General features: G+C 41.8%; 1 protein-coding gene across 11 annotated transcripts in view; it reads left to right on the top strand.

Moving 5' to 3' along the window:
* The window catches only part of WAC (WW domain containing adaptor with coiled-coil), a 79,863-nt gene extending 65,746 nt beyond the window's left edge, over positions 1-14,117 (top strand). For all 11 annotated transcript variants that reach the window (XM_069547746.1, XM_069547739.1, XM_069547745.1 and 8 more), the window contains 7 exons: positions 1,271-1,516; positions 2,810-2,932; positions 3,752-3,900; positions 8,692-8,810; positions 9,998-10,184; positions 11,310-11,437; positions 12,666-14,117. In XM_069547746.1, the coding sequence (XP_069403847.1) occupies positions 1,271-1,516; positions 2,810-2,932; positions 3,752-3,900; positions 8,692-8,810; positions 9,998-10,184; positions 11,310-11,437; positions 12,666-12,735 (1,022 nt within the window). In that variant the 3' untranslated portion in view covers positions 12,736-14,117. The remainder of the gene's footprint in view (positions 1-1,270; positions 1,517-2,809; positions 2,933-3,751; positions 3,901-8,691; positions 8,811-9,997; positions 10,185-11,309; positions 11,438-12,665) is intronic.
* The last annotated feature ends 12,649 nt before the right edge of the window (positions 14,118-26,766 follow it).

Below are 26,766 nucleotides of genomic sequence, written 5' to 3'. Positions count from 1 at the left end.
GTTGGGATTTTAATTTCAGTTACCTTAAATCTATGTAAATAATTTACAATGACAGCTTTCAAATTATGATAATTTTTCATGCATGTTTTATGCTTTTTCTGTGTACATTGAAACACTGAGGTTGGGGTTTTGTGGGAATTTTTTTTTTTTTTTTGCTATTAAAATCATCTTTTTTAGTGCTGGTAACCTTTAAATGATACAAATAGAGATAGTTCATTGCCTTCTATATTTAATTCCAGAAGAGGAGTATGTAATTCTAAAACTCAGTTACTAAGTATAAAAGTTCAGAGTAGGAGTCTCCTCTTATCACATCCTTAGTCCATTTTGGGGTTGCTCACCATCATGCCTATTCTGATTTTCATATTTAAGTAGACTGTTTTCGTGGTGATGAACATTTTCACCTTACTTTATGATGCATATAAATTAATTCTTGGAGAATTGTATTGTCCCTTTATATCTTAATGGAGCCTTATTTGGAAGTGTAGTCAATACAGGACAGTACCATGGAGGTATTGAGAGTTCGGTTCTAGACTACAACAGTGAAGCAAGTATCACAAATGAATATTTTGACTTCTCGGTGTATATAAAAGTTAACCTCTGCAATATACTGTAGTCTGTTAAGTGTGTAGTAATAGCATTATGACTAAAATCTGTGATAACCTCTAGAGGGGTGGGATGGGAGTAGGTGGGAGGGAAACTCAAGAGGGAGGGGATATATGTATGTAGTATATATATGGTTGATTCACAGTGGTGTACAACAGAAACAACACTTTTGTAAAGCAATTGTATTCCAGTATTTTAAAGATACGTACCTTAGTTTAAAAAAGAATGCTGTTGGAAAAATGTGTGGGTAGACTTGCAATACAGAGTTGCTGTGGAAACCTTCCATTATTTGGGGGAGGGGGATGAAAAAGGCAGTAACTGTGAAATGCAATAAAACAAGATGTGCTTGTACATGTATTTGAGACATTATTACTAATAAGCAGAGTGGTGCTTTGAAACTCAGATACAGGTTTGGTAGCATCACTGCTTTCCCTGGTGACTCTAAGCAAGTTCCATAGTCTTTTTTTGTACAGTTTTGTCATCTGTGAAATCAGAGTGTGACATATCTACCTCATATCTAGTCAGCCAACTATTTCCTGAGTCCCCTCTGATGCGATTACTTGAGTTAGGTGCCTGGCACATGCATGGATCTTGCTTGTTTGATGTTGGTTCCAATTTCCAGTATTCAAGTTACAGTTTTCAGCCTTATTGTCTCCTTTGTCTTTAGAATCTGCATCAGGAGACAAGTCCGTATCACACTCTTGCACAACTCCTTCCACATCTTCAGCCTCTGGACTGAACCCCACGTCTGCACCTCCAGCATCCGCTTCAGCAATTCCTGTCTCTCCTGTTCCACAGTCACCAATACCTCCATTACTTCAGGACCCAAATCTGCTTAGACAGTTGCTTCCTGCTTTGCAAGCCACGCTGCAACTTAATAATTCTAATGTGGACATATCCAAAATAAATGAAGGTAAATTTTCATGGTAACAGTTTCTCAAAAGTTCATTTGCAGTGTGCAAAATTACATAATTAGTAAAATCCCCAGTATAGCAATTAGCAATACTTTAACTTTCTGTATATTCTCCAAGACTTGTCTGTGTACCTGGTAGTTACCAGAGATAATTATAATTGTTCTGTTAATTTAATGTTTATGGTGAATTTTTTTTTAATGAAAACAAAAAGTATTTGCTAAAATTGATAGAAAATGCTTAGTCTCTAACATATTTCAAAAAGCCTGCTGTATAATTTGAAGTATTTTAAATATGCTAATTACTAGGACTAAGTTAAGAGTAGGAATTCAGGTAGTTCTTGAACTACTTAAACATCTATGAGAAGGGAAGTAATGGATATCTTATGCTGTTTTACCTAGTTAAATTGCATTGTTAATTGCAGTTTTGCTTTTCAGTGTACTACTAAAGTATTTAGACAGCCACCTCAAAGAAATCTGAGTAAAAATGGATATAGTTTGTAAGCCATTCAGATTGAAGTATTAAATCTTAGGAATATTGCAAAATTTTGTTTGCGTGCATTTTCATATAATATATTTAACAGTACTGTTAAGTGGTTAAGTCTTCCTTTATTATAAAAATGGAGCTATTCCAGGCTAGTTGGTCATTAGTTGTCCAATCTTATTCTTCTCAACATTTCTGTATTCTCTTGTGTGATAGGTAAAGGTTCTACTAGACAAAGTAGGAGTTTTAAATAGTTTGAAGAAACCATAGCCTAAGAAAATGTTGATAATAAAAGATCTTACGCTTCAAAAGTACATAGTATTCCAAAGTACCCAGCTTTTTAATATCCATTTTTGAAAGATTGTTGAGGGTAGATGTTGATGTAGGATTTGAGTGCTCAGCTTATCTAATAAAGCAGTTGCATGAAACAGCTGCTATTTGTCCCGTTCATTCCAAGTAATGTACTAAGCACCTTGCCTGTGTATGGATAGGTTCCTGGTATAGTCAGAAGTTCCAGTGACAATTATGCTGTTTTAACATCTCAAGGAGTTTTCCTTTAACTGAACACCTAAATTTTACTGGAAAGGAAACTCTACTGTTTTATTGTATAAGCCCCTTCAGTTTCTTTGCCTCTGCCTCAGATCATTCCCCATGTCTAGACCTGTTGTATTACTCCTGTCTTCTAGACTCAATTTGGGAATTCTAGTATGAAACAATTTTTTTCTGGGTTCTTATTTGAATTTTCAAGTTTTTACTAATACTACATATGCTGCTGTGTTTTTATTTGAATTTAAGATGTACTGTGTTTCTAGTTCTTACAGCAGCTGTCACACAAGCCTCATTGCAGTCTATAATTCACAAGTTTCTTACTGCTGGACCATCTGCTTTCAACATAACTTCTCTGATTTCTCAAGCTGCTCAGCTCTCCACACAAGGTATTAATGTATTTTTAGATACCTCTAGAGTTGTGTCTTTAAGGCAGGCAGGTGGGATTAAAACAGATTTCTTTTAATCTTTGAAGAAAAAGTAACTATGATAATTTTATTTTGATTTTTTAACACTGCTTTATACAAGTAGTATTTTTCTTTACCTTTTTAGATGAAACAGGCTTTTCACATTTATCTTATGCTGTATATGTTTAATTCAGCATGTAAGTCATTAATGAGGTATCCTGCTCCAAAGCTAAAATATGCTATGATATGCTCTCAATCTTTGTGAATCATTGAATCTGTTTTCAGAGTTGAACTTTGGTTCAAGTTGGTGTTAGATGATTTTTGATCAGAGGATATGGAAATGCTTTAGTCCTGCCTTGAGTTAACCAGCCCTCTTCTTCATGCAGGTGTTTAGTTAGAAGTGACACCAAGGAGCAGATGGGAAGTAAAAGGGTCTCTTGGTTTATCCCTGAGCTCCAGTGCAGAAAGCTGCTCAAGTGAGCAGGACTGCTGATCAACCAGTGCAGTGAAAAGACTCTTGAGAGACCCTTTGGGTAGTCTCATGGGGTGGGAATCTGAGGGGGCCAAGAAGTAAGGCTGAGATCAGGATGCTTTCCCAGTGAGACTGTGTTCAGACTTGGAGTGGGTGCTGCACTGGGTGGCTGGTCTCTGACAGGTCATGTGGGTAGTGTGGCCCCAGTGGGTAGAGATGCTGACTTTTTCAGATAGGTGTTCTTTTTGGGGTTATCGGGCATGTGCAGAGTTGTAAAGATTGGCCTCATGTCAATTACAGAGGTTTCTGGTTTATTTTACTCTTCACAGCCCAACCATCCAATCAGTCTCCAATGTCTTTAACGTCTGACGCATCATCCCCACGATCGTATGTGTCTCCAAGGATAAGCACACCCCAGACAAACACAGTCCCCATCAAACCTTTGATCAGTACTCCTCCTGTTTCATCACAGCCAAAGGTAAGTTCTGACAAAACGTGGTCCACTGGAGAAGGGAATGGCAAACCACTTCAGTATTCTTGCCTTGAGAACCCGATAAACAGTATGAAAAGGCAGAAAGATATGACACTGAAAAATGAACTCCCCAGATTGGTAGGTGCCCAATATACTATTGGAGAAGGGTGGAGAAATAACTCCAGAAAGAATGAAGAGACAGAGCCAAAGCAAAAACAGTGCCCAGTTGTGGATGACTGGTGATGGAAGTAAAGTCCGATGCTGTAAAGAACAATATTGCATAGGAACCTGGAATGTTAGGTCCATGAATCAAGGTACATTGGAAGTGGTCAAACAGGAGATGGCAAGACTGAACATCAACATTTTAGGAATCAGTGAACTAAAGTGGACTGGAATGGATGAATTTAATTCAGATGACCAATATGTCTACTGCTGTGGGCAAGAATCCCTTAGAAGAAATGGAGTAGCCCTGATAGTCAAAAGACTCTGAAATGTAGTACTTGGGTGCATCTCATCTCGACAGAATGATTTGTGCTCGTTTCCAAGGCAAACCATTCAGTACACAGTAATTCAAGTCTGTGCCCAACCACTAATGGTAAAGAAGCTGAAATTGAGCGATTCTGTGAGGATCTACAAGACCCTCTAGAACTAACACCAAAATGATGTGCTTTTAGGGGACTGGAATGCAAAAGGATGAAGTCAAGAGATATCTGGAGTAACAGGCAAGTTTGACTTTGGAGTGCACAATGAAGCAGGGCAAAGGCTGACAGTTTTGCCAAAAGAACGCACTGGTGTTTAAACACTCTCTTCCAACAACATAAGAGATGACTACACATGGATATCACCAGATGGTCAATACCGAAACTCTATACAGTCAGCAAAGACAAGACCAGGAACTGACTATGGCTCAGATCATGAACTCCTTATTGTGAAATTCAGACTTATATTGAAGACAGTAGGGAAAACCACTGGACCATTCAGAAATGACCTAAATCAAATCCCTTAGGATTATACAGTGGAAGTGACAAATAGATTCAAGGGATTAGATCTGATAGAGTGCCTAAGATCTATGGACAGAGGTTTGTGGCATTGTACAGAAGGTGGTGATCAAAACATCCCCAAGAAAAAAGAAATGCAAAAAGGCAAAATGGTTGTCTGAGGACTTCTTAAAAATAGCTGAGAAAAGAATAGAAGTGAAAGGCAAAGGAGAAAAAGGAAAGCTATATCCATCTCAATGCAGAGTTCCAAAGGTGGCAAGGAGAGATAAGAAAACCTGCCTCATTGATCAATGCAAAGAAATAGAAGTAAACAATAGAATGGTAAAGACTAGAGATCTCTTCAAAAAACTTAGAGATACCAAGGGAACATTTCATCCAAAGATGGCACAATAAAGCATAGAAACGGTATGCTGTGAAAGTGCTGCATTCAGTATGCCAGCAAATTTGGAAAACTCGGCGGTGGCCGCAGGACTGGAAAAGGTCAGTTTCCATTCCAATTCCAAAGAAAGGCAATGCCAAAGAATGTTCAAACTACCACACAGGTGCACTCATCTCAAACACTAGCAAAGTAATGCTCAAAATTCTCCAAACTACGCTTCAATAGTTCGTGAGCTGAGAATTTCCAGATGTTCAAGCTGGATTTGGAAAAGGCAGAGAACTGGAGATCAAATTGCCAACATCCATTGGATCATAGAAAAAGCAAGAGAATTCCAGAAAAACATCTACTCCTGCATTATTGAATATGTCAAGCCTTTGTGTGGATCACAACAAACTGGAAAAGTCTTCCAAGAGATGACAATACCAGACCACCTTACCTGCCTCCTGAGAAATACGTATGCAGGTTCAAGAAGCAACAATTAGAACCAGACATGGAACAACGGACTGGTTCCAAATCGGGAAGGGAGTCCGTCAAGGCTTTATATTGTCGACCTGCTTGTTTAACTTATTAGAGTACATTTCACAGAGTACATCATGCGAAATGCCAGACTGGATGAAGCACAAGCTGGAATCTAGATTGCCAGAAGAAATATCAATAACCTCAGATATGCAGGTGACATCACCCTTATGGCAGAAAATGACGAGGGACTAAATAGCCTCTTGATGAAAGTAAGAGAAGAGAGTGAATAAGCTGGCTTAAAACTCAACGTTGAAAATACTAAGATCATGGCATCCAGTCCCGTCACTTCATGGCAGATAGATGGGGAAACAGAAGCTGACTTTATTTTCTTGGGCTCCAAAATCACTGCAGATGGTGACTGCAGCCATGAAATTAAAAGATGCTTGCTCCTTGGAAGAAAAGCTATGACCAACCTAGACAGCATATTGAAAAGATTTTACTTTGCTGACAAAAGTCTGTCTAGTCAAAGCCGTGGATTTTCCAGTTAGTCATGTATGGATTTGAGAGTTGGACTATAAAGAAAGCTGAGCATTGAAGAATTGATGCATTTGAACCATGGTGTTGGAAAAGACTCTTGAGTCCCTTGGACTGCAAGGAGATCAAACCAGTCAATCCTGAAGGAAATCAGTCCAGAATACTCATTGGAAGGACTGATGCTGAAGCTCCAATACTTTGGCCACCTGATGTGAAGAGCTGACTCATTGGAAAAGGCCCTGATGCTAGGAAAGATTGAAAGCAGGAGAATGGGTCGACAGAGGATGAGATGGTTGGATGGCATCACTCTCTTGATGGACATGAATTTGAGCAATCTCCTGGAGTTGGTGATGGACAGGGAAGCCTGGCGTGGGGTTGCAGAGAGTCCACTGAACTGAACTGACTGGTAGGTACATCGCCTCTGAGGGGAATTGGGAAAGAACACACTTTGGCTAAAACAAGTTTTCATAGTGTTCTAGACTGTATGGAGGAAGAGCCCTTTTTTGGGAGTGAGGTGGTGGTGGGATGCATGGCTGGTGACTGAGAATAGATGCAGGTTAATCTCAGCTAATGGAGGGCTTGGAGGAGTGAGTTGCACTGGAGCCTTAATGCTGTTCTCTGCATTGATGCTGTTTTCTCTTTATTGGCTTCATGGATAAAGAAGGCTTACTAATAGTCTTATTTTTGTAAAATGTTTAGACTCCAAGCTGTGAGAGAACATGTTTTCCAGTGATTTCCCCATACTTTTTAATAGAAATTTCTGTGGCAAGAGCTTTGTATCTAATTTTCACATCAGCTACTGTTTGCTTCATTTGATAGAAACTTAACTCTTTGATTAAGTCTGATTTTTATGGTCGAGTCATTTTTAGACCCAGGTCTTTCTGAATATAGAACCCATTTTATGAAGCTATATTGCTTGTTTGTCCAAGTAAAACCTTACATTGTTGGCTCCTCACAGCACAGTTAGACTGTTGCTAGTCTCTGTTCTTATTGGGCTGTGAACAGGACCTTATGATGCTGCTGTTGGATTTTACGCTGCATTCTTTGATCCTTGCTCACAAATTCATAAGCAGTTCCAGTCATCCTCATTCTGTGCTTTTGTAGCATACCACCAGTAAAACTTGAGCTATTTGGAAGTTGAAATGTATGCGTTTTAACTTTTTTTGAACTCTTACTGGTAACTGTATGGGGAAATTATTTTTCAAAGCTGTAAAACAGGGGGCTGTTTGACCCTTTAATGGCAGAGAATGCCTTACTTAAATAAAATCATAAGCAGAAGCCTAAAAATAAAACTATTGAAACATGGCTTGAAATGGATGGTAGGCCAGCTCTTAGGTCTTCTGTTGGCTCATCCCTTCCCTACTTGAGTCATGTTTCTGTGTGTGTTGTAGATTGCTGTTTTAAAATTTTGAGTTACAGTTGTTAGTTTTCTGTGTAGTTCCTTATTGTTTACTTGTATTTTGATGAGAGAAAAATTAAAATGTGAGTTTTCGCACAAGAGACCTATTCTTAGAGCTTATAACTTACCCTGTGGTATTCTAAGAGCACAGTGAAAGATGGGTGTACACAGCATAGTGGTTGTGTTGGGTTTACAGTTGATCGTAACATTGTCACTTCAAATCCTGTAAGCAGATGGCTTGTAGTTTTTTGCATTATAAACCTTTCAGATTGTCTTTAAAAGTAAGTGGGCATTTGATCTTATATATATCTTATTAAAATGTTCTTTATAAAAGAACATGCTTTTGTATATATTTTGGACTTACATTGAAAACTGCTTGTTTTCTGTCACATGTGTGTATGAAAATATGTGTCCACAGTGGTAACCATGGACCTCTTGGTCTGCCACTGTAGGGTGCCATCTCTTTGAAGCCCACTCCAGTTAAATTGCATATGGGCCATTTCTCATTCTCTGATAGACAAGTCTATACATTCTCTTCATTTGTGATTGAATTTTAAGCAGCTGTATTTGTATGATGTGGTGTAATATATTTATTGATACAGAAGTAATAGTAAATCAGAAAAGATGTTACAGTATACTGGAAAGAAAATGGAGCTTGAAATCAGGAGAACTAGTTTCTTAAGCTGGTTGGCTTAAGTAACTGTTTGGCCCTAACTACGTAACCTTTGGAAACTCACTTAATTCCTCTTCTTTAAATCTCCATATTTTATATTGTTCAAGATTACTAACTAGACTTGGAGGGATCTGAAGATTTGGGCCCTAAATGACAATAGTTTACATAATTAAGTGTGGCTGTATCGCTAATACTGATCTTATTGTGAACATTTAAGACAATTCTTACCTTTAAAAAAAATCACTGAACATAAATAATTGGAAGTTTTCATTGGCAGAACTTTTGCTCTTATCTAGTTTCCACTGCTGTTTGTTTATGTGGTAGAAGCCTGTCTCATCAGATTTTGACATTCCAGGTTAGTACTCCAGTAGTTAAGCAAGGACCAGTTTCACAGTCATCCACACAGCAGCCTGTAACTGCTGACAAGCAGCAAGGTCATGAACCTGTCTCTCCTCGAAGCCTTCAGCGCTCAAAGTAAGTTGATTTTGTGTGTTGAGAAAACACTGTTTTTTCCTTCTATTACCATATTATTTGGATATTATATATGCATAGTAGACCTTGATCTTGGAAGAATCCATGGATAGCCTAACATAGTTTTGTGTATTATAAAATTTACAAAGGCAGATCTTATTAGATTGTCTTTAGTAGTGAATCCTGAGTTATTTTGAGGAAGAGGCTCTCTGTTTAGAATTTTGCTTGATGGAATACAATGGGAGTAACTATATATGACACTTCACTTGTAGAGGCACATGATTTTATACTACTTCATTCATTGGAAGTGATAACTTCCCAATAGCAGTTTTGGATTTGAGTTTATTGATAAAGCCAAAAACCTCACATCTGAAACTTGGGTCAGTATTTTCCAACTGATGTGTGTAAGGCCTTCCTGATAGCCTCAACTCTGAACCTTTAGTCTTTAGTGGCTGCAGTATAATTTTAAATATACTCAGTGATGAAAACTCTTCATCTTTTGGGAGACTTCATTTTTGGAAATAACTGAAATTCATTCAGAGCAAAGTCTGGTGTGAGGCAGCTGGAAAGTCAGCTTTGGGGTATTACATTCTTGATTCTCATCACCACATCCCCAAATCCTGGCCCAAACCATACAGGTGAAAAGAAGATATGCAACCTCAGAGTGTTCCCCATTTTTGGTCTTATTTGCCACTGAACTCATTCATTGTGAGGCAGTTACAGTGTCTGTTTTGCTTCGCATTATTTCACCCTCTGATTACACGCTTTACTCTGATTTTAAACAGTCAAAACCTCTGACCTTTTCACCCTCCATGTCTTCATGTATTTAAGATATATTGATGTGCCTTATATCTACAACTGTTCTAATGTGACCATTGCTTAGTCATATCCTTATTAGTGTTTGTAGTATACAAAGTCACAGGTTCCACTGTCAAGTTTGGGTGAGTACAGATATTTTAAATTCAGCCCTGACATTACTGTTTAAAGGGCTCTTTTAACCTCCAGACGTGTATTAGGAATATGATGTAAATATTCTTTGGATTTGAAATTATACTTACTTAATATTAAAATAATGTTATTCTTAGGAATTTGGGTATCTTTAAGTTAATGAAAGGTATTAACAGGCAGTGTTTAGGAAACCTGGAAGCCACTCTTAACCATGCTCCATGCTCGGTCGTCTTCTCTCGTAGCAGCCAGAGGAGTCCGTCACCTGGTCCGAATCACACGCCTAGTAGTAATGCACCGAGCACAGCAGTTGTGCCACAGAACTCCTCTGCCCGACCCCCGTGTTCACTAACACCGACGCTTGCAGCACACTTCAATGAAAATCTCATCAAGCACGTTCAAGGATGGCCTGCAGATCATGCGGAGAAGCAGGTACGTCACAGTCACAGCAGGTGTTCTGCCTGTGGTTTGCTAGCAGCTCAGTTCCACTTTGAGAAAATCTGACCCGGACCCTGTGGATTCGAGCAGTCTTTAAAACAACTAATTTCTCATTAGATTGTCTGTGGTCACTTTGTAAATATTTTATACGTACTTACAGGATATTTGTGAGGTAACTTTCTGTTTTTCACATATTTTAATTATCATTATAGCTCCCATTATCAAGTGCTCAGCGTTTAGCTCTGTGCTAAGTGCTTTATGTTTATTTTTTCCATTTTCTAAAACTACTGATCATGAGTTTTTTGTTTTACTAATGAGGCCCTTAAGACCAAATGATCTGTACCAAGGTCACTCAGTTACTAGATATGACTCAAAGCCAGCATGCTTTTCCTACTCAGCCAGCTACTCTGATCCTTTTAGTACAGTTGACCCTTAAACAACTTGGGTGAGGGGCTGACTCTCCACACAGTCAAAAATCCAAGTATGGTTTATAGTCAGCCCTCCATATCCACAGTCCCTCATCCCCAGATCAACCAACCATGGATTGTGTAGGACAGGGGTGTTGATTATTGGGAAAAATCCATGTGTAAGTGGGCCTGCCTGCACAGTGTAAACCTCTGTTGTTCAAGGTTCAACTAACTACTGAAACTTAGAAAACACTTGTACTTTGGGATGAAGGACCAACCCTAGCACATTCCAGTGATTGTCACTGGCTGCTCCGTTTTATCAAATGACTAACCATCTGAAATGTTCTGTAAGCTCATGGTCATGCATTGTGTATCTCTTGATATGGGGATACAGTAAGGCCCTTTTATCAGTGTTATACCTGGACTTCACTTTGGCTGATCCAGCATTTTTTATTAACCACAAATCATGAGTCCTTCTATCTTACTGCTGTACTACCATGAGACTGAAAATAGTATCTTCTCAAGAAACGTGAGGGGTGAAATCTTAAAGGAATACACTTCACCATTAGAGATGGTTAAAAAAAAAAAAAAATCATTCCCTGCCCCCCCGATCCATGAGCATTAAGATTTATTTTATAATCTTGATATAAAGTTCTCTTTTTTTGTATGTGAATATGACTTATATTTCATGAGATTTTCATTTCTTTTATAGGCATCAAGATTGCGAGAAGAAGCCCATAACATGGGAAGCGTTCATATGTCAGAAATTTGTACTGAATTAAAAAATTTAAGATCTTTAGTCCGAGTATGTGAAATTCAAGCAACTTTGCGAGAGCAAAGGTAAACTTTTCACTGAAGTAAATTTAAAGTTCTCTTTGATAATATCACATCCCATAATACTGTGAACTGTTTCATGAGTTAGTAATATTCCTGATGAATAATAATGGCATCTAGATTTTATTTCTCTTAACCCGTGGTATATAATGCTTTATTATTAAACTTTTTTTCTTGGATAGTGACTACATAAGGTACTTGTTTTATTTAAAAAGTGAGATGTTGACAGTGACCAGTTATTAGGAGTCCCCTCTTTGGTTGAGAACAGTGCCCTCTTACTGAGGGTAAATATCTCAGTTGACATTCAAACTACTGATTACATTGTCCTTGAAGCATCAATAGATCCCTTGCAAATTACATGAATAGTTTAGTTGTCTAGGAAGTTTAATGATGTATATGTGCTTTCTTTAATTGTTTTCACCTTAACTCTGTCTTGTATTTCTTAATGATGTATTTTATTCAAGTAGGATTTCTATATTGTGTTAAATAGTATAGGTTATTTTCTTTTTCAATGCCTGTTACAAAATTGAGGACACACTTTGAGTGGCTTCACATCCTGTCTCTTGAGTCACTGTGTCAGACGTAATCTTGTCGTGAAACCACAGATACCAAGTCATGGTTTATGGTATACTTGGCAAAGTGAGTTTTTTCCTAACCTTTCAACGACTAAAAAGTCTGGAAACACTTCCTGAATATCAGTTAGGATTAATTTTTACTCTAGGATTGCTTCGAAATTAGTTCTGACATACATAAAACCTTACTTTGACTTGCTCGACAGATTGCAGCTACTGAAACAGTCACAAACCACGTTTGACCATATGATATCAAGCAGTAATTGTCACAGTTCACAGAAGAGTAGTGTTACGCAGCTCATAAAAATCTAGTTAGCTGTGGAGTTTGTGTTTTTATATTTTGTTTTAAATATGCATGTCAGCTGGACTTTGCTCCATTTTTATGAACCTACATTTATATTGAGAATTATTCTTCGTAATTATTGAGAAAGGATTAGAAAACTAGGAAATATTTTAACTTTTGTCATCCCGATACTTTAATATTTGTCATATTTTCAAATGGTTATTTTGTCCTAACTAAACTGAACAGTTTTAAATTATTTTATCATAGCTAGTAGTTAGTCATTTTCTTTGTAAAGCTATTTTTATAGTTAAAAGTTTGTTTTTTTTCTGTAAAATTTATAATGACTGCATGGGCTCTAATGCTATCTTTTATTTTTCAGGATACTATTTTTGAGACAACAAATTAAGGAACTCGAAAAGCTAAAAAATCAGAATTCCTTCATGGTGTGAAGATGTGAATAATTGCACATGGTGTTGAGAACAGGAACTGTAAATCTGTTGCCCAGTCTTAACATTTTTGAGCTGCATTTAAGTAGACTTTGGACCGTTAAGCTGGGCAAAGGAAATGACAAGGGGTCGGGGTCTGTGAGATTCACTTCAGGGGAAAGATACAAGATTGATTTGTAAAACCCTTGAAATGTAGATTTCTTGTAGATGTATTCTTCACGTTGTAAATATGTTTTGTAGAGTGAAGCCATGGGAAGCCATGTGTAACAGAGCTTAGACATCCAAAACTAATCAATGCTGAGGTGGCTAAATACCTAGCCTTTTACATGTAAACCTGTCTGCAAAATTAGCTTTTTTAAAGAAAAATTTGGGGGGTTAATTTATCATTCAGAAATCTTGCATTTTCAAAAATTCAGTGCAAGCGCCAGGCGATCTGTGTCTAAGGATGCGATTTTGAACCATATGGGCAGTGTACAAAATATCATGAAACAACTGTTTCCACACTTGCACCTGATCAAGAGCAGTGCTTCTCCATTTGTTTTGCAGAGAAATGTTTTTCATTTCCCGTGTGTTCCATTTCCCTCTGAAATCCTTGATCTGATTTTATTCATTTTTTAAGGCTCCTCTTTTTCTCCTTTCTTAAGGCACTGTTGCTATGGCACTTTTCTATAACCTTTTCATTCCTGTGTACAGTAGCTTAAAATTGCAGTGATTGAGCATAACCCACTTGTTTGTATAAATTATTGAAATCCATTTGCACCCTGTAAGAATGGACTTAAAAGTACTGCTGGGCATGTGTGCTGAAAGTACATTGATTGCTCAAATATGAGGAAATGGCCCAATGAACATGGTTGTGGGAGGGAAGAGGAAACAAAGCTAGTCAGATGTGAATTGTATCTGTTGTAATAAACATGTTAAAAGAAACAAAAATTGTTATTTTTCTTTACCTTCGGTCAATGCATATTAGAACTTGAACTACCTGGGGATTCTTTATCAAAACTATTCTTGTTGAACATTTATACTTCATTGAAATAATTCCTTAAGGGAGGTTTTGTTTAAAGCATATTAACAGGAAAATGTGTATAAGACTATTTAATGAAATAAGAAATTCAACAAGAACAATTAAGTCACTTCCCAAGTGGTTGTCATTTGTTAAAACCCTGGTTTACCTGTCTTGCTATTATGACATTTCATTTTGAAGGATGTTTGTGTTGTAGCTAACTGTTCAAGTCTGGTGCTGACTGCTGTTCTTAGCCATCACAAAACGCTAAATTTGTGTAATTGGAGCTTCCTGCTGTTACCTGGAGATGGTGGGAAAGCTCAGCTTTGTATATTGTTTCCTAAAGTATATTAAAATAAAAAAAGAAACTATTGCTACTATAAAATTACCTTGGCTTTTTTTTTCTTTGCTAAAGTATTGGTCTCGTGGCCTTAGCATGACACTGCCAGTATTAAATCAGATCACAAGGGTTTCTTTATGCAGAAAAATCTCCTAATTCAAAATCTTATCCGATTTAGAGACTTTTTTTCCTGTTGAGGCAGATGCATTCATGTGCTTTCAGAACTGCCAGCACCAAGGGCTTATTTTGTGATGTTAGACATTGTTGCTACATTCTGGGATGCAAAAATTCAAAATGCTCTTGTGCTTTAAGCATATTTAAAGTATAGAAGATAATGCTCAGACTTCTTAATACATTTAAAAAGGTAAATTGTGATAGTATGGTTGATATTTTCTAAATACAAAAATATTCCAGTGTAATTAAGAATTAAGATCATACTGGAAACTGACTTTTTTTATTGTAACTTGAGGATAAAATGTAAAAAAAGACAAATGTCATAAATTACATCGTCATGAAATGTTAATACCTGTGAGATTGTTAATATTTGCTGGGCTTGATTAGTGCATGTACATGAAATTCGGAAGAGCTCTGTTAAGTTAGAACCCTTACTGATGTAGTCCTGTGTCTTTTCTGGAAAGATGATGGGGTAGGCAGATATTTCCCCATCAGATAGCAGCTTGGCTTGTGGTTTAAGGTAACTTTGAATTTAATTTGCTAATTGTTTATTGATCTCTATCACCTTATTCGTTGGACTTCTAAAAAGTGTTTTTATCCCTAAATTAGGAATTGCTCATATATATATATACACATATGAGAAGATGCCTAATTTGAAATTTCCCAGTGAATTTTTAAACGATTAAAAATTTTGTGGAAATATTTTTACAATATTTGATTCACTTATTCTGTAGTGAATTATTTTAAATACTGCACTTTAATACTAATACAGACTCGGTGTCCAGCTACTAACTTTCTTGAGGTAACCAGGGGATATTTATTAAAATAGGTATTATACCCCTCCAGAGTATCCTTTATTTGTCCTGTTGCCATGGCTTTGAGCATGTATCTCATTTTGTGGACACTGTGGTTCAGAGAATTGGAGCATAGAGATACAAATTGCCCCTAGGAAACCTCAGGATTTTATTTTAAAAGGGACATGAGTAGTGTTACATTCAAATCTTAAAAAGTAATGTAATAAAATATTCTGTGAAGGTGGGTCTGTTAGAAAGTCAGCCTTGAAGAGCCAGCCTCCTATTTTTCCCTTTGTTTTCTGCTTAACTAATTTGACTAACCTTTAATTTGATAACGGGCTGTACTGCCAGACTTTAAGCACACTGAAAACTCTGTGTCAGCCTTTTTTTAAAAGACATTATGCTGCTTTTAATAGCCCAAATGAGTGATTTTTATCTTCCAGATTTTATATATCTGCTTCGTAATTGTAAAATATTGGAAAGGAGGTGCTTAACACTTTGCAAAGAATTGTTAACCCATGTCAGAAACAATCTGTTCTCTTTAAACACAACCTTTAAGGGATTATTTCAAAGGGGAGGGGGCAGGGGGCAAAGTCATTCACTGCAAACCAGAACTATTGTAGTTCAGGACTTAAAGCTACTGTATTTAGATGTGGGGTTTGAATATACGGATTTCTTTTCAATAACTGTAAATATGGCTATATTCTTGTATTTGTACTGGAGTGTACAAAATGACACTGAAAAGTAATAAATATGTTTTGACTATATTGTGCAGTTATTTCAGAACAGTCTGTTTTGAAAGTCAAAGTGCATAAATTACGCACTTGAGGAAAAATACTTAAAATACCAGGTTACTACAAAATTTTTAATAGCGGTTGTGTTCCAGTCATGTTTCACATCATTTGGCTTAAAGTTGGGATTCTTTAGATCCTGTTCTGATTTGCTGTACCCTTTTCCCTAATTCTGAACTTGGGGAGTGCCCTCAAAATGCAGTCCACCTAAAGAATCCCACTCTTTGGTCGATTTCACCCAGATTATCTCCAGCCCTTGACTCTTCTTGAGCTCCCAACAAGTGAGTTTAATTCTTGCCTTAACATGGCAAATTTTCTTAAAAGACGGCGAGGGAGGGGGGATCTTTCATCCTCCACTCTTCCCATTCTCAGTAGCTGACAGCATGGTTGCCCCAGTTGCTCAAGATCCAAATATTTTTGCTCTAATAGCATGTGCTTAACCATCACCAAGAACCACGGGTCTGCCTTCAGAAGTGTGCTTGACACTTGAGAGCTCCCTGCCCTGAGGTTTCCCACTCCAGCCCAGTCCTCAATCTTCTAAGCCAGAGGCGACCTCACCCTCCTGCCTTTTCATCTTGCTTCTAGTGCCCGCCACACACACTTGCACAGGCTGTCACAGAAAGAAATCAAAAACTCCTTTGGCTTACATGTTCAAACCCCAGAGTGTCACCATAATCTCATGTCAGGTTTCTCTGCTGTTTGTCCCTTGTTGGCTGCAGTGCCACTTTTCCCCCGCCCTAGTGGTCTTCTCTTCCTCTGTCCACAAAGCTCTGGTCCCAGAGGTCAGTATAGCTGGCTGCCCAGTCGGTCTCATCTCAGAGGCCTGCCCTGACCGCCCCCCCTCCCCCATCCAAATCAGTATCCCTAAGCCTGCATGCGGTTTTCTTCGGAAGTGTCTTGTACAGAGTAAGCACTCCATAAATGTTTGTTAAATGAATTATGAGTGTTAAAGGGCTATGGACAGAGTCAATTTACGAAGACAAGATTACTGAGTTTTTTCTTCAAGTTGTGATTTTGATCCTCACCATGAGAGACAAGAACAGCAATTAGCTTTTTTTCTTCTTTTCTAAGAAATCACTATTGACTTAGTTATCAAAACCTAACTCCAAACCCATCTTAATTGCTAGTGTTATGAAATGTTACTCTCAAATGATCAGTCAACTGAATCAGTATAATCAGTCTCCTGTAGTACATTTGAGGAGTAAAGAATCCCCTGAGAGGCAAGGTGCTCTTTCTGATGTGATAAGCACAGGGAGATGGACCGCCAGGAACTGTCTCTGCTGTAGGGCATGACTGCATGACTGATGGGGTTGAGGACTGGGTCCAGTTTTCACAAATGGCCTTTATGGGGCCATTTGTTTGGTTTAGATGATGCCTTAACTTCCAACTAGATGCTTGTAACTTTTAGGATGGGTGTGGGCCTACTACGTTCTAAGATGTGTCAATGGTAGAAAAATGTCCTTATTACATATACCCATCCTAGAGGACCCTGATGTTGGGAAAGATTGAGGGTAAGAGGAGAAGGAGGCAACAGAGGGTGAGATGGTTGGATAGCATCACCGATTCATAAATAGGAGTCTGAGCAAACTTCGGGAGATTGTGAAGGACAGGGAAGCCTAGCATGCTGCAGTCCATAGGTTGTAAAGAGTCAGACACAACTTAGCAACTGGAAAACAGTCCTAGAGGAAAACAACTGGGATGTGAGAATTCCCTGCTTTTGTGACTGGGTGTACCTCATAAGGGCTTCCCCGGTGGGGATAGTGGTAAAGAGCACACCTGCCAGTGCAGGAGACTTTAGAGACACAGGTTCAATCCCTGGGTTGGGAAGATCCCCTGGAGGAGGGCACGGCAACCCACTCCAGTATTCTTGCCTGGAGAATTCCACGGACAGGAGCCTGGCAGCCTAGTCCATAAGATCGCAGAGTCAGAGACGACTGAAGTGACTTAGCATGCACGTACTTCATAACTCCAACTCTGGGAGTTGATGATGGACATGGAAGCCTGGCGTGCTGCAGTCTATGGGGTCGCAAAGAGTCAGACATGACTGAGGGACTGAACCCAACTGAATTTCATAAATGGGCATCTTTTTCCTGTTTTAATGTGCCTGCTGTTTAATTGCCCAATTTGACCAGCATATGTTGGTGTGTGATGATTGTAAGTTTTCTCATCCTATTTAGGTAGTTTAGGGTTTTTACCTTAGTGAAAAAGGCAGGATGCAAGAACAAGGTTTTTTGTATTACATATTCCCATCACCTAGAAAAATCAGCTCCTAGAATGTGCTCAAGTATTTTTACATGAATGAATGAAATATACAACTTACATATTTGCTTTCTAGGGTTGCCCAAATTTGTATTTAATATTTAAGCATAATGCGTTCATTTTTTAATTTTTTAAAATTCATGATTAAAGAAAGATTGAGCAGTTGTTCTGAAATAAGTCAACAAGCCACTTCCTTAAATTTCACTTTTTTTTTTCCACTTTGATACCTTGACATTTATCATGTTATGAGCTAAAACTGTTAAAGTGATAAGCAGAAGGCACTTCTGTGGTTGGAGAAGCTCTAAGTTGTAAACTGTGAATACAGAGTCTCAGGTTCCACCCATATCTCTTTACCTGTTTCACAAGCACAAGTGTGCCAAAGATACAACGTAAAATACATGACAATGGAATTATAAGATAGCTGATAAGATATCCCCCAGTGCTTAACCAAAGTATTTGAAGAACCAAAATATTCCTTCACAAACTTCAAAACAATGAACAAAGCACAAACCTGTTCTATAATCTTTGAAAGGTGATGGCTGGAGAGAAATGAAGACAGAAAATGTTGGTGGAGGTCAGCACATCTAGTCATCCCTTACTTAGGGTCCAGTCAGAAAGAAGTCACCCTGGGTATTTCCAAAGGCGGAAATGTGGAACTGGCGGACGATAAACCAAGGCAGGCCTAACTAGAGGAACCAGCAAGGCAGAGACCCGAGAGGATGCTCAGAGGGCAGCTCCTGCCCAGGAAAACATGAGTCCCTCGACTAAGCTGCCAATTGAGCAGGGTGGGAGAAACCCCACTTCCCCACCTCCCCTGCTTCAGAGCAGAGTTTTTGCAGAAGCAAGAGAGCCTGGCACACAAGCTCTGCAGCCCTGAGATGGGAAGACATGGGAGAAACAGGGGCTTGAGCACAAACAAGCAAATAACCAGCTTACCCTCCGATCTCACTAGCAGAACCAAGAGAAAGGGTGCCGATTTCAGCACCGTTTCCTGACAGGAGGTCATGGAGCACTCGTTTATGATGTTCTAAACAATGTTTGAGAAAAAGTGACCCAAGTGTTAACAGTGAGTTGTTCAAATATAAGAATAGCAGACCCTCCCGAACAAACCAGGGTCAGAGACCTCAAAGAAAGCAATAAATGACCAGATCTAACCAAAAGGTGAAGGGGGAAGGTGGTGGAAGCAACTGAGGGGTTGGGCCCCGATGACGGTCAGGTGATGTCAGAATAAGAAAATGGGAGGAAAGACAAGGGCAGAAGTTTTCTTAGGGAGACAACTTGGAGTCCCATCTGTAGAAATGTGCTCTATACTGGGCGGGTCAAGTGCTTGCTCCAGGGAAGACAATGAAGAAGGCATAAACATTGAAAATATAAATGCACAGAAAATTTAGAATTCAATGCAAAACGCTTAATACCTACAGAAATAGTTGCTATGAAGGAAACAAGGCAATAGTTTAGAGACCCACAGGGAGAGAGGTGAGGGGTTTCACACCACGGAGCCTGGAAAAGCCTCCCTAACAATGAGCTCTTGAGCTGAGATGTGAGGAAGGAGAATAGGATATAACATGTCAGGCTCCACGTTACATCAGGGCTCAGTGACACTACACCGGAAGCAGTCCCGTACAATCTCAGTCACAAAGAAAGACTTTTTATCACCTCTATCACTTTCAGTCCTGTTTGGGAAATACTGCTGTGGTGGTTGTAACATGCTGAAGCCAAGCTCAAGGCCCTGACGGGGCAATGATGCCCATTTATTCCCAACTCTATGTTTAATGACTTTTTATCAGCCGCTCAAAATTGGCCAGTGATAGTATTGACACCATGGAAATGGGCTAACCCTCCAACCAGGCTTCACTCCCCCAGACCTATTTTAAGCATTCATTAGTGCACTGATTGATGAACATTACTGCCATACATGATGTCCAGTTAATAAATACATGGACAAGTCCCCTGGCCAGTCATCCCTGCCCTGGACACAACCAGAAGGAGGGCAGTGCGCAGGCAGCCCCACTGGACCCTCTCTCAACCAGGACCAGCCACGTGAGGAAGAGAGGGGCTGCACTCAATCAGTGAGGACTTTCACAGTCTCCATCAGTGACCTTAGGTAAACCGCACAGCGGGCCCTGGTGGCTCAGGGGTAAAGAATCTTCCTGCCAGTGCCTGCCAGGGACCTTCGATCCCTAGGTCTGGAAAAATCCCCTGGAGAAGGAACGACAACCCATTCCAGTGTTCTTGCCTGGGAAATCCCATGGACAGAGGAGCCTGGCAGGCTATAGGTCGCAATGAGTCAGACACAGCCAAGCAATTAGACAACAATAACAACAAACTCAGGCCTCGGGAAAAGGGATGTGGATTGGGACATAGAGGCTTGCTTATAAAGCCCTCTAGAACTATTCCCTGGCAGCTCAGGGGTTAGGTCTCCATGCTTTCACTGCCTTTGTGTCCCCCCTTGATGCTGCTTCCAAGTTTGCACGTTTTTGTTTTTAACCATTTTCTTTAGCTCAGTGTTTGTCCACAGCAAGAATGGTTTGGGTGATGCCAGTGATAAACTTCAGGGGTGACACAGCCTCTGGCTCACGTGTTCCCATCACGCTCTGGGAGGATTCTCCGCCCCCCATGTGCATGTCCCCTGTGCCCCAGCCCCACGGGAGAAGGGCTCAGCCTCCACTTCAGGGCCCTTTCCAGTGTCCCTGTTGTTACTTTCCGCGTTGTTTCTGACTCCTGCGCTCATGTGAAACAGAAGAGGAATGTCATCTGGATGGAGACGGGAAAGCAAGCATTTGGAGGGCACACATGTTACACACAGGTAACATGTGCACACAGGTAGCACGTGCACACATGTAACGTGTGCACACATTTGGAGGGCACACATGTTACACACATGTAACCACTTAGAAAGAGGGAACCTGGGCTCAAGCCAGGCGGGTGCTTCCCAGCGGGATCCTCCCCCTGCATCCTCTCTGCTTCCTAATCCTCACTCATGTCCCTCACTTCATCTGTAACCAGGTAAGGTTTACCCTATTCTGTTTGGCTGGAGCCAGCAAGCTTATCCAGCAGGGAAAGTCACTCATTTTCATTGGCTGGAATCCAGCCCCCCAGAATCTTGATTTGTCCACAAGCAGCATGCAGGCCCCAAGACCCACACAAGGACACACACCGTCCACATTTCTGAGTCTGGATGGTTTTTTTAAACACAACATATATCTGCATTTTTATTATTGGATTCCAAATGCCATCATTGGGAATGGATAAATTAGGATATGACATCAACTGACTGTGACAGAGACCAATCATAAGGGAAATTTCAAAAAAGGAAAAGACATTATCTGACGCATAGAAGTGTGAGCTAATAAGACAGTCGGGACTTCCCAGGTGGCACTAGTGCTAAAGAACCCACCTCCCAGTGCAGGAGACATGAGACGGGGTTCAATCCCTGGGTCAGGAAGATCCCCGGAGAAGGACATGGCAACCCACTCCAGTATTCTTGCCTGGAGTATCCGATGGACGGAGGAGTCTGGTTGGACTACGGTCCGTGGGGTCACAAAGAGTCAGACATGATGGAAGCAACTTAGCACGCAGCACGCAATAAGACAGTCAGCTTCATAAAGTCATCTGAAGTCCAGCTCCCTCTGGGTATGACTTCACGATCCCTATGGACTGTCTCTCATTTAGGTAGTACAAGATGGCTGACCGCCAGGCTTTGTTGGTGTTGTAAACTATTTTCTATTGGAGTATAGCCGATGAACACTGTTGTGATGGTTTCAGGTGAGCAGTGAAGGGCTGAGTCTGGATATTGACACTGGGACCATGCTTGGCCCCTCTTCTCACACATCCCAGTAATGCTTGTGACTTTTTATTTTGAAAAACAGCAAACTTATGAAACATGAAGAGGACTGTTCACTGAACACCTGTGTGCTGCCTTTGGGAGTCACTCACAAGGTCACTGCCCTGTCCCCACCCTCCCCCCTAAACCATCCCACAGGCAGTAGTAGACACTGTAGCACTTTCCTTTACACACTCTTCCACAAATAAGGATATTACAGTACATAATCAGATAACATTGTATCACAAGAACAGATACAACGTGGTGGAGTTTGGGAGCAAAGGAAAATTAGAGAAATATCCATACAGGGGTCAAATCAGGGCCCCTTTGGCTTTGCCCTGTAGAAGTCAGTTTTCAGAATCATTCTCTACAAGCATACTTGAAAGTTTTACAAGCATCTCCTTTTGCAGTCATAGTGATAGTGTCAATAATTCAGCCGTATCAGACTCTTTGGGACCCCATGGACGGGGCTGTAGCCCACCAGGCTCCTCGGTCCATGAAATTCTCCAGGCAAGAATGCTGGAGTGGATTGCCATTCCCTTCTCCAGGGGATCTTCCTGACCTAGGGATTGAACCTGGGTCTCTTGCATTGCAGGCAGATTCTTGACCATCTGAGCCACCACCGAAACAGTTACGGGAGGGACACAGCAGCAGACTTAGGATGTTCTTAGACACTCAGTCGTGTCCGACACTTTGGGACCCCATAGACTGCAGCCCACCAGACTCTTCTGTCTGTGGGGATTCTCCAGGCAAGAATACTGAAGAGGGTTGCCATGCCCTCCTCCAGGGGATCTTCCCAACCCAGGGATCGAAACTAGGTTTCCGCATTGCAGGCGGATTCTTTACCATCTGAGCCATCAGGAAAGCCCACAGCAGTACGAGATCTGTGTGCTGCGGGCTGGGCTGCCCGGCTGGTGACACTAGGTGGCAGTGTTGGGCTTCATTCAGGCAGATCGGCCGAGCAGGCAAGAAGCTCCCCATTCTTCAGGGCTGGGGTGAGAGAGAAGGTCGTTATGCTTTCAAATAGCTGCAAGAACTGTGAGCGGACACTGAAGAGACAGGAATTTATTTTAATGAACACTGTTCTTCTGGGAGGATATTGGGTGAGCGCTCCCTGGGAGTCTGACTTACTGAATTCAAATCCAGGCTCTCAGACTTCCCTGGTGGGCCAGTAGTTAAGAATTGCCTGTTAGTGCAGGGGACACAGGGATTTGATCCTTGGTCAGGGAAGATCCCACGTGCTACAGGGCAACAAAGTCCGTGGGCCTCAACTCCTGAGCCTGCACTCTAAGAGCCGGTGCTCCACAATGAGAGAAGCCAGTGAAATAAGTCCGTAATCCAAAACCACGTATTCAGGGCAGGACGGCACAACCTCAAAGAGATTGAGTTTTTATGTATTTGTGGCCTCACTCCCTCAGCTTGAGGAATAAACTCCACAAAGGCAGGGCTTGTGTGTGTCTGTTTCCTGCAGGGTCCCCAGCCCCTAGAATAGGACCTGGCATGTAAGAGTTTAATCAATAAAGGTTGATTGAATGAGTGAACCCTCCACCTCTTAGCTGGAAGCAATCACAGCTATGGTAAATTCTTTGCCCTTATCTGAGCTCTCCTCCTCCCATTGAATCTGATGGTTCTGGACCTGTTGGAATGGTAAACAGTGCTCACAACAATAGCTCAAATTTGCCTCCCTGAGATGCTTGCCTTATGTACAGCAGTTCCTTTGTTGTTTTTGCTTATTTCTTTGACTGTAAGTTTACTGTTTGGTGTTTAAATCATAGGGTTGGAGTTTTCAGAGCTGGAAAACACCCTTGAGGCACTATTCTGGTGCCCCTATGGACAAACCACTTAGGTGTTCACTTGGAGATGAGCAGATTAGGGTAGAGCCTGGGAACAAAGGAGAAAATTTATCTGAGCAACATGGATACTTCAGGAAGGATGTGCTGTTGCCGGAAGCCGCCTGCCTACCCCCTCTATCTACTCTCGATAAAGCTAAAGGCTGTGGCTGGCAGGGTTCAGGTCTAGTCACCTATCACCCACTCTAATCACAAAAGTGAGCTTGACTGTCAAATGTGCCAGTACCCCTGGGCTGGAGACTGGTTTGGAGGAGAAAGAAACTGTGCTAACAGGAAACAGGAGAAGGAGAGGGAGGGAAAAGGGGGTCATTTGATGAGAGTGCCAGCAGGTGGGTGGGGCAGGTCAGGAGTCTAGGGGGACAGCAGCCCAAAGTGGAGAGTGATCCGTTTATAAGAAAGATGCCAGCCAGGGGCTGATGGCAGGACCAGTCCTCAAGGATGGGAGCCCAGATGAACTAGGAATAATGGCTAGATCACAGGCAAGGACACCAGCGTCTAGCTCAACAACCATGAACACTTAATACCTTAGACCAGGGGAGTGAGGGTCCTGGCTTGCAAGAAACTCACAATGTGGTTTAAGGCTAGGCTTTCTGTTCTCAGAAAGGGTCTGGATTGGAAGATGAAGAAACTAAGGTGGCTGTGTTCCAAGAGGATACCGTGGACAAGCTGAGACTCAGCTTGGAGGTTCTGTTCAAACCAGGAATGTGTGCGTTTGTTTCCTCCTCAGTCAGGTCTTCATTTTTGCCATCCTGTCAAGAGAAAGCATGATGGGGATGAGCAAACTGAGCTCGTTAGCTATTTTTGCATAAGTGACTGCTCAGGGCATTGCATGTCTCTTCTCATTCACCTGCCCATGTAGTGATGTGTGATTGGGGGTTAGAGCAGGTCTGTGAATGAGACCAGAATGCCTCCTACTCTTCACTTTCTCTGACATGGAACTACATCGAAGAGGCTGCCTCCAGCAGCCCTCCTGCCTTTTTCATATCTCCTTCCATCTTTGGCTTAAACCGGTGATACCAGTTTAATCCCAGTTGCGCAGCACTGCTGAGAGTCAGACGCACCTACGAGTTAGCAGAAAGGAGTGTTCTCACTGTGGGCTCTGGAAGGTCTGGCAGCACCAGCAAGGGTGGCTTCAGGGCCCACATACGAGCTGTGACGTCTGTTGGCAAAGGGTGACATTCTTCTTGCCCATTCATGAGGAAATACTGAGCTCCTTCTCGTATGCCAGAGAATGTCCCAGGTATTTGGGACACATCACTGAACTCAAGATTCCCTGGCCTGCGGACATGCGCAGTTCCATTGGGAAGCAGACGCTAAATGGTAAACCTCGTTGATCTTGTTGTTGTTCAGTTGCTAAAGTCGTGTCCGACTCTCTGTGACCTGGTGGACTACAGCATGCCAGACTTCCCTGTCCTTCACTATCTCCTGGAGTTTGCTCAAACTCATGTCCGTTGAGTCAGTGATGCCATCCAACCACCTCATGCTCTGTTGCTCCCTTCTTCTGTCTTTAATCTTTCCCAGCATCAGGGTCGTTTCCAGCGAGTCAGCAATTCACATCAGGTGGCCAAAGTATTGGAGCTTCAGCTTTAGCATCAGTCCTCCCAATGATACTTAAGTAAATTACACCGTGAGTTAGAAGGTGATAAGTGGTAGGAATAAAGCAAAAGCAGAGCAGGGTAAGAACATCCAGATGGTTGTGTAGTGCAGAGACATAGTGTCATTAAAAAGATTTTTTTAATTAAAAAATTTTTGAGGGGCCAAGAAGCATGTGAGGTCTTAGTTTCCCATCTAGGGAAACTCAAACTCATGTTTGGCCACCTGATGCAAAGAGCTGACTCACTGGAAAAGACCCTGAGGCTGGGAAAGATTGAGGGCAACAGAAGAAGGGGGCAACAGGGGATGAGATGGTTGGATGGCATCACTGACTCGATGGACATGAGTTTGAGCCCATGGCTCCTGCAGTGGAAGCTCCGAGTCTTAACCACTGGACTGCCTGGTAAGTCCCCTGTTACTTGCCATTTTGAATAGTGTGTTGGAGGTCAGCATGGTTGGCAGGAAACACAGTCGAGATTTGGAGGACAATGAGCTGGCCACGTCTGGGGGGACATCAGGAAGAGTAAGTTGCTGTGAAGGCCCGCTGGTAGAGCAGGCCTGGGTGCGGTGGGTGGAGAGATCAGCAGGGGAGACTGGCAGGAGGCGAGGTTGGGTGGGTGGCCAGATCCAGGCCACAGAGGGCCCGGGAGGCCTCGTGAGGACTTTGGCTTTAACTCCGAGTGAAACAGGTCCACAGGAGGGTTTGGTCAGAGCACATCATGCTGCCATCTTCAAGTGCTGTGTGTTGAGGACACCTGAATGGAGGTGGTGTAGCCGGAGAAGCATGGTTCTTGGGAGCTACTGCGATGGTCCAGGCTTGAGATGCTAAGGCTTGGCAGAGACAGGACACAGGGTTCTGGGAGGACCAGGAAGGCGGCCAACCGAGATGCCTGATGGGGCAGATGACAGTTTGAGAGGGGAGGGGTCAGGGTGACCCCAGGGTTCTGGGAAGAATCAAGGAGTGTGGTAGGGAGGTTTCTGGCTGCGGACGATGCAGAGTCACTGTGGGCGCCCGCCACGCTGGCCACTGTGATCTGGTGGAAGGACCCCTTTTCCCCACTCAGTCCTCGGGGCCCTCAGGCGGCTCAGAGGAGCAGTGATGTTGGCCTCCTGGGGGGGGAGTCCTCTAGGAAAGGCCCGGGGAGGTGCCAGGGAGGGGTTTCTGTCTCGGGCAGGAGAGGGCAGGGACGTGGCCGCGGGTGCAGCCTCACCGGGACCTAGGTCCTCTGGGAGTGGAGGGACCCCAGTGGGGCAAGGACACAAAGAAGCCCCAGGGACCTGCCGAGCGCATCAGACGAGGCCACGCACCAGAAGAGCCCGCCTTTGTTCTGTGGGCATCCCTGGTGGCTCAGACGGTAGAGCGTCTGCCTACAGTGTGGAAGACCTGGGTTCAATCCCTGGGTTGGGAAG

The sequence above is a fragment of the Ovis canadensis genome, chromosome 13 (assembly GCF_042477335.2).
Source record: "Ovis canadensis isolate MfBH-ARS-UI-01 breed Bighorn chromosome 13, ARS-UI_OviCan_v2, whole genome shotgun sequence".
Classification (NCBI taxonomy): domain Eukaryota; kingdom Metazoa; phylum Chordata; class Mammalia; order Artiodactyla; family Bovidae; genus Ovis; species Ovis canadensis.
This window is presented reverse-complemented; position numbering and strand designations above follow the sequence as displayed.